General features: G+C 48.6%; 1 protein-coding gene across 1 annotated transcript; it reads right to left on the bottom strand.

The window, feature by feature from the left end:
- Nucleotides 1–3,675: 3,675 nt before the first annotated feature.
- On the bottom strand, nt 3,676–6,521 carry LOC120915880 (extensin-like). The gene is made up of 2 exons (XM_040326692.1): nt 5,413–6,521; nt 3,676–5,194 (listed from the first exon to the last, which is right to left on the bottom strand). The coding sequence occupies exons 1-2, from the start codon at nt 6,519–6,521 to the stop codon at nt 3,676–3,678; spliced, it is 2,628 nt and encodes an 875-aa protein (XP_040182626.1).
- Between the last annotated feature and the right edge of the window lie 6,311 nt (nt 6,522–12,832).

Genomic DNA, 12,832 nt, shown 5'->3' with positions numbered 1-12,832 from the left:
TGCGCTGGTGAGGCGGCACTGGTGGACACTGATCAGGAGGCACTGATCAGACTGCACTGATAGGCAACGCTGGTGGGCACTGATAGGTGGCAATGAAGGGCACTGATAGGCGTCACTGAAGGGCACTGATAGGCGGCACAGATAGGTGCCACTGATAGTCGGCGCTGATAGGTGGCACTGCTGGGCACTGATAGGTGGCACTGATGGACACTGATTGGCAGCACTGGTGGGCACTGATAGGTGGCACTGGATAGCAGTACGAGTGGACACTGGAAGATGGCACTGGTGGGCACTGGTAGGTGGCACTGGTGGGCACTGCAGTGGAGGCGGGTAGTCATTTTTTGGGGGGGGACGGAAAACAGTAAAACCACCCCCCGGTCGCTCGGCGGTTAGTTGGGTGGGTCTGTTGCACTTACCCCATCTCTGGTGGGCAGCGCTTTTCCTGGGATTTACCGGAGGCTTCCCTTCCCCTGCTCTCCGTGGGCATCACAGCGGCTTCCATTTCCTCCCTCCTCCTCGGCAGCCAATTGAGACTCTACTCTTTTCGGCCAATCAGAAAACGGGTCTCAAGCCCTGTACACACGGGCAAGAATCTCGTCAGGAAAAAAGCATTGTTTTTCCTGACGAGATTCTTGGCAAGAATCTCTTGCCGCCCGAGTGTACAGACTCTCCTTTCAAAAGAACCGCGGTTCTCTTGAAAGGCAAGAACGCAGTGACATCATTGCGTACGACGAGCTACCGCGCATGCGTTGAAGTCATTTAGAGCATGCCCGGGGTGTCTCCACGGCGACCAGGTAAGTATACACACTCTCGGGTTTCTCAGCAGGAAAACTTCAGAGAATCTCAATCGCTGTTGTAACACCTGGGTGGGCTCCGGGTGCAATGCTCTGCGCCACAAGCCCACCCTCTTTTGAAGCCTATCAGGTCCTAATTCACACGCCCAGCTTCCTAAAAGGGGCCGGCTGCATGAATGCAGGCCTACACTGGTTAGCAGGCTGTCAGTGTGCAGGACGAAGTCCCGTTTACACAACAGCTGTCAGCGCAAGGAAACAAAAAAGGCGGTTACCAGCTTCTGTTTACACCATGTGATCAACTGTCATTGGCTGACAGCTGATCATGTGGTAGAGTCTTGGTGTGGACCAGCGCCGCAGGGGGTGGTACAGAGTGAGCACAGCACTTCTGTGACCGGGTCTGGAGGAACAGGCAAGGTCAAAGCAGTGTTGGAAACTTTATGCCAGGGTAAAACTGTAAATTACTTATGAACTTTTCCTTTAACCAATTGACGTCCAAAAGGTTTTACCCCTCCCCCATCTATACGCCCGCCCCCTAATCTACATGTAGGGCGCTGTACGCATGGATTCCAAGAAGTTTTTTTTTTTTAAATGCGTGATTAGAGCCAGAGAATCTAATAGGTTTCAAAAAAAGGTGGGCAGGGGGTGAAACCAGGGAATGGTCCTCAGAGGTGAATAGGGGATGGAAGAAGGGAACGGTCCTCTGAGGTGGGCAGATGGTGGAACCAGGGAACAGTCCCAGGAGGTGGGCAAGTGGTGAAACCATGGAAGCATCCCCAGAGGTGGGCAGGGTGTGTAACCAGGGTCCTGGGATTTGGCAGGTGGTGGAACCAGGGAACGGTCCTCGGAGGTAGGCAGGGTGTGGAGCCAGGGAACTGTCCTAAGAGGTGGGCATGGGGTGAAACCAGGGAATGGTCCTCAGAGGTGGGCAGGGTGTGGAACCAGGGAACGGTCCTTGGAGGTGGGCAGGGGGTGAAACCAGGTAACAGTCCTTGGAGGTGGACAGAGAGTGGAACCAGGAAACAGTCCCCAGAGGTGGGCAGGAGGTGGAACCAGGGAACGGTCCTTGGAGGTGGGCAGAGGGTGGAACCACAGAACAGTCCTCGGAGCTGGGCAGGGGGTGGAAACAAGGAACGGTCCTTGGAGGTGGGCAGGGGGAGGAACCAGGGAACGGTCCTCGGAGGTGGGCAGAGAGTGTAACCAGGGAACGGTCCTCGGAGGTGGGCAGGGGGTGGAACCAGGGAAAGGTCCTCGGAGGTGGGCAGGAGGTGGAACCAGGGAACAGTCCTTGGAGGCAGGCAGGGGGTGGAACCAGGGAACGGTGCTTGGTGGTGGGCAGAAGGTGGAACCAGGGAACGGTCCTCGGAGGTGGGAAGGGGGTGGAACCAGGAACCAGTCCTTGGAGGTGGGCAGGGGGTGGAACCAGGGAACGGTCCTTGGTGGTGGGCAGAGAGTGGAACCAGGGAACGGTCCTCGGAGGTGGGAAGGAGGTGGAACCAGGTAACGGTCCTCGGAGGTGGGCAGGAGGTGGAACCAGGGAACGGTCCTTGGAGGGAGGCAGGGGGTGGAACCAGGGAACGGTCCTTGGTGGTGGGCAGAGAGTGGAACCAGGGAACGGTCCTCGGAGGTGGGAAGGAGGTGGAACCAGGAAACGGTCCTTGGAGGTGGGCAGGGGGTGGAACCAGGGAACGGGTCCTTGGTGGTGGGCAGAGAGTGGAACCAGGGAACGGTCCTCGGAGGTGGGCAGGGGGTGGAACCAGGGAACGGTCCTTGGTGGTGGGCAGAGAGTGGAACCAGGGAACGGTCCTCTGAGTTGGGAAGGAGGTGGAACCAGGTAACAGTCCTTGGAGGTGTGCAGGGGGTGAAATCAGGGAACAGTTCTCGGAGGTAGGCAGGAGGTGGAACCAGGGAACGGTCCTCGGAGGTGGGTAGGGGGCAGAGAAAAGGGTTCAGTCAGAAAGGGGGAGTTTCTGCACCTATTCTTTGAGAAAAAAAAGCCCTGAAGAAGACTATACAAACTCCATGCAGACCTGCTCCCTTCCAGAAACTGACTGCAAGCTCTCAGCGCTCCAAGGTTGGTGAGATCACCGCAAAGCCAAAATACCTATGTAATATTAACGCATTACAATGTCCCGAGAGCCCATTTTCTATTTTGCCTGCGCAGCACTTCTCAAATATTGTCAACTTAGGCTTCAGGAACAGCGAGCTTTGGCATGGCTCTCCTTTTCGGAGGATAGGTTTTAGTTTGGCTCCCAGATGTTTGAACTGTCATGCCTCATGATGCATTCCATACCAGTGTGCGTCCGCGGAGAGGTAACACAATACTTCAGTCCATGCCATTTTCCTACGTCTGTAGCAATCTCTGTCCCGGCATATGTTTCCAAGAACATTCTCGTATCTCTTCCCAATTTCCTCCAAAAATCTAATTTGTGAGTGACTCACCAGGAGCCGTCCCATCCAGCCGCACAATGAACTCCGCTACCAACGTATCTCCGGGAGGAGGAGAGAGGGGAGATACCATCGCTGTCATCGGCAATTTCCATCAATTTATCGGGATCTGAACAGAACATCTGATGACATTTACAGAGAAGGATATTTTCATTATCTTTTTCCACATATTAAAACATCAACCCTCAGACTCCACCAATAGCTGAAGATTAATCTGCATAGATTTTGCCTTCCCTGGTTCCTCCTCCCCCATAGAAACCTTTCCTTTTTCATTACATACATTTTTTTTTACACCCAATGATGTCACCACTGAGTCTTTGTGCTTCTCTATGCAATGCAGGCAGAGAAGTCCTGGGACAGGGTAGTCCAGTACCTAGGGCAAGGGTCCAAAATTGCCCCCTCTTCCCTCTGCTGTTAATACATACCATAGATTGGGTTAGCACCCTGCGTCCATTTTTTGCGCCTTTGCTTCACTGTGCCTAGGGAAGCTGTCCCTCCTGCCAACCCCTTGTCCTTCCCTTGAGACAGGTCTGGTGGGAGGGGCTGGCAGGGGGCATGGTGGGAGGTGGAGAAGGTCTGTGGAGAAGGAGGGAGGTGGAGAAGGTCCGTGGAGAAGGTGGGAGGTGGAGAAGGTCTGTGAAGAAGGTCCGTGGAAAAGGTCTGTGGAAAAGGTGGGAGGTGGAAAAAGTCTGTGGAGAAGGTGGGAGGTGAAGAAGGTCTGTGGAAAAGGTGGGAGGTGGAGAAGATCTGTGGAGAAGGTGGGAGGTGGAGAAGGTCTGTGGAGAAGGTGGGAGGTGAAGAAGGTCTGTGGAGAAGGTTGGAGGTGAAGAAGGTCTGTAGAGAAGGTGAGAGGTGGAGAAGGTCTATGGAGAAGGTCTGTGGAGAAGGTGGGAGGTGAAGAAGGTCTGTGGAGAAGGTTGGAGGTGGAGAAGGTGGGAGGTGGAGAAGGTCTGTGGAGAAGGTGAGAGGTGGAGAAGGTCTGTGGAGAAGGTATGTGGAGAAGGTGAGAGGTGGAGAAGGTCTGTGGAGAAGGTCTGTGGAGAAGGTGTGAGGTGGAAAAGGTCTGTGGAGAAGGTGAGAGGTGGAGAAGGTCTGTGGAGAAGGTTAGAGGTGGAGAAGGTCTGCGGGGAAGGTGGGAGGTGAAGAAGGTCTGTGGAGAAGGTGGGAGGTGGAGGTCTGTGGAGAAGGTGGGAGGTGGAGAAGGTCTGTGGAGAAGGTGAGAGGTGGAGAAGGTCTGTGGAGAAGGTCTATGCAGAAGGTGGGAGGTGGAGAAGGTCTGTGGAGAAGGTGGGAGGTGGAGAAGATCTGTGGAGAAGGTGAGAGGTGGAGAAGGTCTGTGGAGAAGGTCTATGGAGAAGGTATGAGGTGGAGAAGGTCTGTGGAGAAGGTGAGAGGTGGAGAAGGTCTGTGGAGAAGGTGGGAGGTGGAGAAGGTCTGTGGAGAAGGTGGGAGGTGGAGAAGGTCTGTGGGGAAGGTGGGAGGTGAAGAAGGTCTGTGGAGAAGGTGGGTGGTGGAGAAGGTCTGTGGAGAGGGTTGGAGTGGAGAAGGTCTGTGGAGAAGGTTGGAGGTGGAGAAGGTGGAAGGTGGAGAAGGTCAGTGGAAAAGGTGGGAGTTGGAAAAGGTCTGTGGAGAAGGTGGGAGGTGGAGAAGGTCTGTAGAGAAGGTGGGAGGTGAGGAAGGTCTGTGGAGAAGGTGGGAGGTGGAAAAGATCTCTGAAGAAGGTGGGAGGTGGAGAAGGTCTGTGGAGAAGGTGGGAGGTGGAAAAGCTCTGTGGAGAAGGTGTGAGGTGGAGAAGATCTATGGAGAAGGTAGGAGGTGGAGAAGGTCTGTGGAGAAGGTGGGAGGTGGAGAAGGTCTGTGGAGAAGGTGGGAGGTTCAGAAGGTCTGTGGAGAAGGTCTGTGGAGAAGGTGGGAGGTGAAGAAGGTCTGTGGAGAAGGTGGGAGGTGGAAAAGGTCTGTGGAGAAGGTGTGAGGTGGAGGAGATCTATGGAGAAGGTAGGAGGTGGAGAAGGTCTGTGGAGATGGTGGGAGGTGGAGAAGGTCTGTGGAGAAGATGGGAGGTGGAGAAGATCTATGGAGAAGGTAGGAGGTGGAGAAGGTGGGAGGTGGAAAAGATCTCTGAAGAAGGTGGGAGGTGGAGAAGGTCTGTGGAGAAGGTGGGAGGTGGAAAAGCTCTGTGGAGAAGGTGTGAGGTGGAGAAGATCTATGGAGAAGGTAGGAGGTGGAGAAGGTCTGTGGAGAAGGTGGGAGGTGGAGAAGGTCTGTGGAGAAGGTGGGAGGTTCAGAAGGTCTGTGGAGAAGGTCTGTGGAGAAGGTGGGAGGTGAAGAAGGTCTGTGGAGAAGGTGGGAGGTGGAAAAGGTCTGTGGAGAAGGTGTGAGGTGGAGGAGATCTATGGAGAAGGTAGGAGGTGGAGAAGGTCTGTGGAGATGGTGGGAGGTGGAGAAGGTCTGTGGAGAAGATGGGAGGTGGAGAAGATCTATGGAGAAGGTAGGAGGTGGAGAAGGTGGGAGGTGGAGAAGATCTATGGAGAAGGTAGGAGGTGGAGAAGGTCTGTGGAGAAGGTGGGAGGTGGAGAAGGTCTGTGGAGAAGGTCTGTGGAGAAGGTCTGTGGAGAAGGTGGGAGGTGGAGAAGGTCTGTGGAGAAGGTGGGAGGTGGAGAAGGTGGGAGGTGGAGAAGGTCTGTGGAGAAGGTGGGAGGTGGAGAAGGTCTGTGGGGAAGGTGGGAGGTGGAGAAGGTCTGTGGAGAAGGTGGGAGGTGGAGAAGGTCTGTGGAGAAGGTGGGAGGTGGAGAAGGTCTGTGGAGAAGGTGGAAGGTGAAGAAGGTCTGTGGAGAAGGTGGGAGGTGGAGAAGGTCTGTGAAGAAGGTGGGAGGTGGAGAAGGTCTGTGGAGAAGGTGGGAGGTGAAGAAGGTCTGTGGAGAAGGTGGGAGGTGGAGAAGGTCTGTGGGGAAGGTGGGAGGTGGAAAAGCTCTGTGGAGAAGGTGTGAGGTGGAGAAGATCTATGGAGAAGGTAGGAGGTGGAGAAGGTAGGAGGTGGAGAAGGTCTGTGGAGAAGGTGGGAGGTGGAGAAGGTGGGAGGTGGAGAAGGTCTGTGAATGCCGGGGCTAGCACATTGTTGTTAGGATTCCAGTGGTGGGATGATGGCTGCAAATCAGGGGGACCTGTGATGGAGACTGCGGGGGTGAGGATGGTGGGGGGAGGTAGGTTGATGGACAGGGAGAAGCAGACACTAAATCCTTGATTTGTGCATGCCACTGACCCAAGCTGCAGGTCAGATAACATCTCTTAGTGGGCCGATTGTGTGTGGCCCATTGGCTGTAGTTTGGAGAGCCCTGGACTAGATGAAGCTGGACATCCTCCAGCCAGGATATGGGACAGGCTTAATCAGACTTTCCGCAGCTTCTAATGCACATTGTGAGAAGCTCACAGTGTTCAGTGAAATCAAAGTAAGCAATTTCAGTACAGGAAAGGAGCAACAACCATTATCATATATTATACTGTGATTATTAGTTCAACCACTAGGTGGTAGCATTCAATGTCTGCATAATGTAACATTCTTTCTAGTGGAACTACATGGTTGTGATGTCATTTCCTGTCTCTGTGTTTCTGTTGTTTCCAATAAAACAAGAAGGGCTCAACCATGTGTCCAGCAACATCTTGACTGGTAAGTGTCCTTCATTTTAAATAACATATATTAAAAATTTGATGTTTTATCCTATGAACACAACACACAAGCTCCATCTAGTGGCTCCAAGGCCGTATTTTTCCTAAATTGAGGTATTTTAGGAAAAATACCACATTATGGCCATTTTTTTTTGTATAAATAAGCGTGTTCTCCAACAATGACCACACTGGGTTTCCTGATGGTGACAACAGTTGTCCATCCCTGGGTAAGCTGCATCAGCACAAGAGCCTGCAGCCTACAACAGGAGATTAGTTGGACAACAGGGACAGAACGTTGTCAACCATTACCAGGAATCTCCTGAAGAAGTCAGGATGGGGCACGTACTCCAACTATGACTGCATGGTATTCATCAGTGGGTTTCCTGATGGTGACAATGCAGGAGAGAAGTTGGAAGACAGGGGAGAGTGTTGTCACCCTATAACAGGAAGTTCCTGAAGAAGTCAGGAGCAACAATGACTCCATATTATTAATCAAAGTGGGTTTCCTAATGAGACAACACAGGAGATTAGTTGGACGACAGGGACAGAACGTTGTCACCCATTACCAGGAAGCTCCTGACGAAGTCAGGAAGGAGAACATGCTCTAACAATGACTACATAGTATTAATCAAATTGGGTTTCCTGATGGTGACAGCAGCGGTCAATCCCTGTGTAAGCTGTTTCAGCACAAAAACCTGCAGCCTGCATTGGGAGAGCATATAACAGAATAACAACACAGGAGAATAATTGGGAAGAAGGGATGAAGCATTGTCACACTATAACAGAAAGTTCCTGAAGAAGTCAGGATGGAGCACGTGTTTCAACAATGACTGCATGGTATTAATTAATGTGGGCTTCTTTTTTTTTCTAGATCTTTATTATTTTACCTTTTCTCATTTAGTACAATGATGACAATGCAGGAGAACAGTTGGAAAACAGAGGAGAGTGCTGTCACTCTATAACAGGAAGTTCCTGAAGAAGTCAGGAAGGAGAAAGTACTCCGACAATGACTCCATGGTACAGTATTTATCAAAGTTTCCTGATGGTGACAACAGTGGTCCATCCCTGTGAAAGCTGCTTCAGCACAAGAGCCTGCCACCTGAATTAGAAGTGCATATGAAAGGGTGACAAAACAGGAGAATAATTGGGAAGTAGGGATGGAGCGTTGTCACACTATAGCAGGAAGTTCCTGAAGAAGTCAGGAAGGAGAACATTCTTCAACAATGACTATTTGTATTAATCAAAATGGGTTTCCTGAAGGTGAAAACACAGGACGTTCCTAAAGAAGTCAGGAAGGAGAACAGTCTCCAACAATGGTTATAATTAAAGTGGGTTTCCTATTGGTGACAACACAGTAGAGCAGTTGGAAGACAGGGGAGAGTGTTGTCACCCAATAACAGGAAGCACCCTGAATAAGGCGGGATCACCAGGTACAGGGACATCTCACAGGAGAACAAATGGGAAAAGGGGATGAAGTGTTGTCACCCTATAACAGGAAACACCTGAAAAAGTCAGGAAGAAGAATATGTTCTAACAATGACTGCATGGTATTAATCAAAGTGGGTTTCCTGATGGTGACAACGCAGGAGAGAAGTTGGAAGACAGGGGAGAGTGTTTTCACCCTATAACAGGAAGTTCCTGAAGAAGTCAGGAAGGAGAACGTTCTTCAACAATGACTACATTGTATTAATCAAAATGGGTTTCCTGAAGGTGAAAACACAGGACGTTCCTGAAGAAGTCAGGAAGGAGAACAGTCTCCAACGACTGTATGGTTATAATCAAAGTGGGTTTCCTGATAGTGACAACGCAGGAGAGAAGTTGGAAGACAGAGGAGAGTGTTGTCACCCTATAGCAGGAAGTTCCTGAAGAAGTCAGGAAGGAGAACGTTCTTCAACAATGACTACATTGTATTAATCAAAATGGGTTTCCTGAAGGTGAAAACACAGGACGTTCCTGAAGAAGTCAGGAAGGAGAACCTTTTCCAACAACGACTGTATGGTTATAATCAAAGTTGGTTTCCTGATGGTGACAACAGCGGTCCATGCCTGTGTAAGCTTCTTCAGCACAAGAGCCTGCAGCCTGCATTGGGAGTGTATGTGGCAGGGTGACAACACAGGAGAACAATTAGGAAACAGAGATGGAGTGTTGACACCCTATAACAGGAAGTTCCTGAAGAAGTCAGGATGGAGCATGTACTCCAACAATGACTGCATGGTATTAATCAAAGTGGGTTTCCTGTTGGTGACAACACAGTAGAGCAGTTGGAAGACAGGGGGGAGTGTTGTCACCCTATAACAGGAAGCACCCTGAATAAGGCTAGATCACCAGGGACAGGGACATCAAACAGGAGAACAAATGGGAAAAAGGGATGTAGTGTTGTCACCCTATAACAGGAAACGCCTGAAGAAGTCAGGAAGGAGAACATGTTCTAACAACGACTGCATGGTATTAATCAAAGTGGGTTTCCTAATGGTGACAACGCAGGAGAGCAGTTGGAAGACGGGGAGAGTGTTGTCACCCTATAACAGGGAGTTCCTGAAGAAGTCAGGAGTGAGAAAGTACTCCGACAATGACTCCATGGTTGTGATCAAAGTTGGTTTCCTGATGGTGACAACAGCGGTCCATGCCTGTGTAAGCTGCTTCAGCACAAGAGCCTGCAGCCTGCATTGGGAGTGTATGTGGCAGGGTGACAACACAGGAGAACAATTAGGAAACAGGGATGGAGTGTTGACACCCTATAACAGGAAGCTCCTGAAGAAGTCAGCATGGAGCACGTACTCCAACAATGACTGCATGGTATTAATCGAAGTGGGTTTCCTGATGGTGACAACGCAGGAGAGCAGTTGGAAGGCGGGGAGAGTGTTGTCACCCTATACCAGGAAGTTCCTGAAGAAGTCAGGAGTGAGAAAGTACTCCAACAATGACTCCATGGTTGTAATCAAAGTTGGTTTCCTGATGGTGACAACAGTGGTCCATCCCTGTGTAAGCTGCTTCAGCACAAGAGCCTGCAGCCTGCATTGGGACTGTATGTGGCAGGGTGACAACACAGGAGAACAATTAGGAAACAGGGATGGATGAAGAAGTCAGGAAGGAGAACCTTCTCCAACAACGACTGTATGGTTATAATCAAAGTTGGTTTCCTGATGGTGACAACAGCGGTCCATGCCTGTGTAAGGTGCTTTAGCACAAGAGCCTGCAGCCTGCATTGGGAGTGTATGTGGCAGGGTGACAACACAGGAGAACAATTAGGAAACAGGGATGGAGTGTTGACACCCTATAACAGGAAGCACCCTGAATTAGGCGGGATCACCAGGGATTTTTTTTTTTATTTTTTTTTGCAGGTTCACAAATATAGAAAATGACAATAAAATGTTGAATCTTCTAGGAGATTTTAGTGACGGGGATTACATCTCCTTTAACTAGATTTTAAAAGGTAAAAATGTTCTGTGGTTTAATTGGTGGCGGTTTAAATCACGCCGGGAATAATTGGCGAACGTATAAAACCAGAACGGTTAAATCGATGAAATGAAATGAACATTACCCCTGATTTACCTGCTATAAACTCGCCATTAAATTTTCCTCTTTCCACATGCATGGCTCGTCCAGCGGCAGTCGTGTCGTATTTTTTTTTTATTTTTATTTCCCGGGCTCCTAGCGGCGGGATCGCGGCTCGAGGAGCGCGGGGCAATAATCGCCGCGGTTTAATTGCACAGCTGGGTTGTGTTTTCCTATCCTGTATGGGGTTTTAAATATCCTGTAACGAAACACAGGACCTCTAATGCAACATGGAGGTTGTATGTGTCTAGATGACTTTCCTATTCCCACACCAGGTAAAACGAATACGTTATGTTGTATTTATAGAGATGGTTGGTTCTATTTAAAGCAAACATGTCAGCAAAAAAAAAAAATATCAACAAAAAAAAAATTGGAAACTGAGGCAAAACAGTTGTTCGGGAAAATACCACATTATGGCCACTAGATGGACCTGAAGATCATAGAAAATAATATTTCTTATGATCCTCCACTTCATCTAGTGGCCATAATTAGTCTTTAATTGTTTTTTTCCTATCATCATCAGCTCCATCTAGTGGCCATATTTAGTCTTTAATTGATTCCTATCATCATCAGCTCCATCTAGTGGCCATAATTAGTCTTCAATTGGTTCATTCCCATCATCGTCGGCTCCACCTAGTGGCCATAATTAGTCTTTAATTGATTCCCATAATCATCAGCTCCATCTAGTGGCCATATTTAGTCTTTAATTGATTCCTATCATCATCGGCTCCATCTAGTGGCCATAATTAGTCTTTAATTGGTTCATTCCTATCATTATCAGCTCCATCTAGTGGCCAAAATAAGTCTTTAATTGATTCCCATCATCATCAGCTCCATCTAGTGGCCATAATTAGTCTTTAATTGATTCCTATCATCATCAGCGCCATCTAGTGGCTATAATTATTCTTTAATTGATTCCTATCATCATCAGCGCCATCTAGTGGCCATAATTAGTCTTTAATTGATTCCCATCATCATCAGCTCCATCTAGTGGCCATAATTAGTCTTTAATTGATTCCTATCAGCATCAGCTCCATCTAGTGGCCATAATTAGTCTTTAATTGATTCCTATCGTCATCGGCTCCATCTAGTGGCCATAATTAGTCTTTAATTGATTCCTATCATCATCAGCTCCATCTAGTGGCCAAAATAAGTCTTTAATTGATTCCTATCATCATCAGCTCCATCTAGTGGCCATAATTAGTTTTCAATTGGTTCATTCTCATCATCGTCGGCTCCATCTAGTGGCCATAATTAGTCTTTAATTGGTTCATTCCCATCATCGTCGGCTCCATCTAGTGGCCATAATTAGTCTTTAATTGATTCCTATTATCATCGGCTCCATCTAGTGGCCATAATAAGTCTTTAATTGATTCCTATCATCATCAGCTCCATCTAGTGGCCATAATTAGTCTTCATTTGGTTCATTCCCATCATCGTCGGCTCCATCTAGTGGCCAAAATTAGTCTTTAATTGGTTCATTTCTGTCATTATCAGCTCCATCTAGTGGCCATATTTAGTCTTTAATTGATTCCTATCATCATCAGCTCCATCTAGTGGCCATAATTAGTCTTCATTTGGTTCATTCCCATCATCGTCGGCTCCATCTAGTGGCCATAATAAGTCTTTAATTGATTAATTCATATCATCATCAGCTCCATCTAGTGGCCATAATTGGTCTTTAATTGATTCCTATCATCATCAGCTCCATCTAGTGGCCATAATTAGTCTTTAATTGATTCCCATCATCATCAGCTCCATCTAGTGGCCATAATTAGTCTTTAATTGATTCCTATCATCATCAGCTCCATCTAGTGGCCATAATTGGTCTTTAATTGGTTCATACCCATCATCGTCGGCTCCATCTAGTTGCCATAATTGGTCTTTAATTGATTAATTCCTATCATCATCAGCTCCATCTAGTGGCCATAATGCCTTATAGTTTTCGCAAATACCTCCAAAAGAGAATATTCCACATTTTGGCCACTAGATGGAGCTGACTATCATAGGAATGAATCAATCCATTACAGAAAACATGGAGAAAATTCGTCCAGCCGGCACGATCGAGTGTGACGTTCGTCCAACGAATGCTTTATAAATAGACCCCTTAGTGTCCATAGTTAAAGTGTATCTAAACCCAAGAACAAAAATCATAATATATGTAGCTTAGCAGTCCTTAGATGTGGCGACTGCATTCATTTTCTTTTTTTTTTTCACTTACCTGACCTGGGGTGACAACACTGACCTGACGTGACCTGGAGTGACTAGGTCACCCTAGGGCAGTGATGGCAAACCTTGGCACCCCCAGATTGTTTGGAACTACATTTCCCATGATGCTCCACTACACTGCAGAGTGCATGAGATATCATAGAAAA

Source organism: Rana temporaria, chromosome 10 (assembly GCF_905171775.1).
Source record: "Rana temporaria chromosome 10, aRanTem1.1, whole genome shotgun sequence".
Taxonomy (NCBI): Eukaryota; Metazoa; Chordata; class Amphibia; order Anura; family Ranidae; genus Rana; species Rana temporaria.
This window is presented reverse-complemented; position numbering and strand designations above follow the sequence as displayed.

Excerpts from the sequence above, each read along its gene's own strand:
- LOC120915880 (XM_040326692.1), bottom strand. The coding sequence starts at position 6,521 with ATGTTATCTGACCTGCAGCTTGGGTCAGTGGCATGCACAAATCAAGGA. Across the intron at positions 5,195-5,412 it reads CCTCACACCTTCTCCACAGA|ACCTTTTCCACCTCCCACCT; the intron begins GCTTTTCCACCT and ends CCTTCTCCACAG.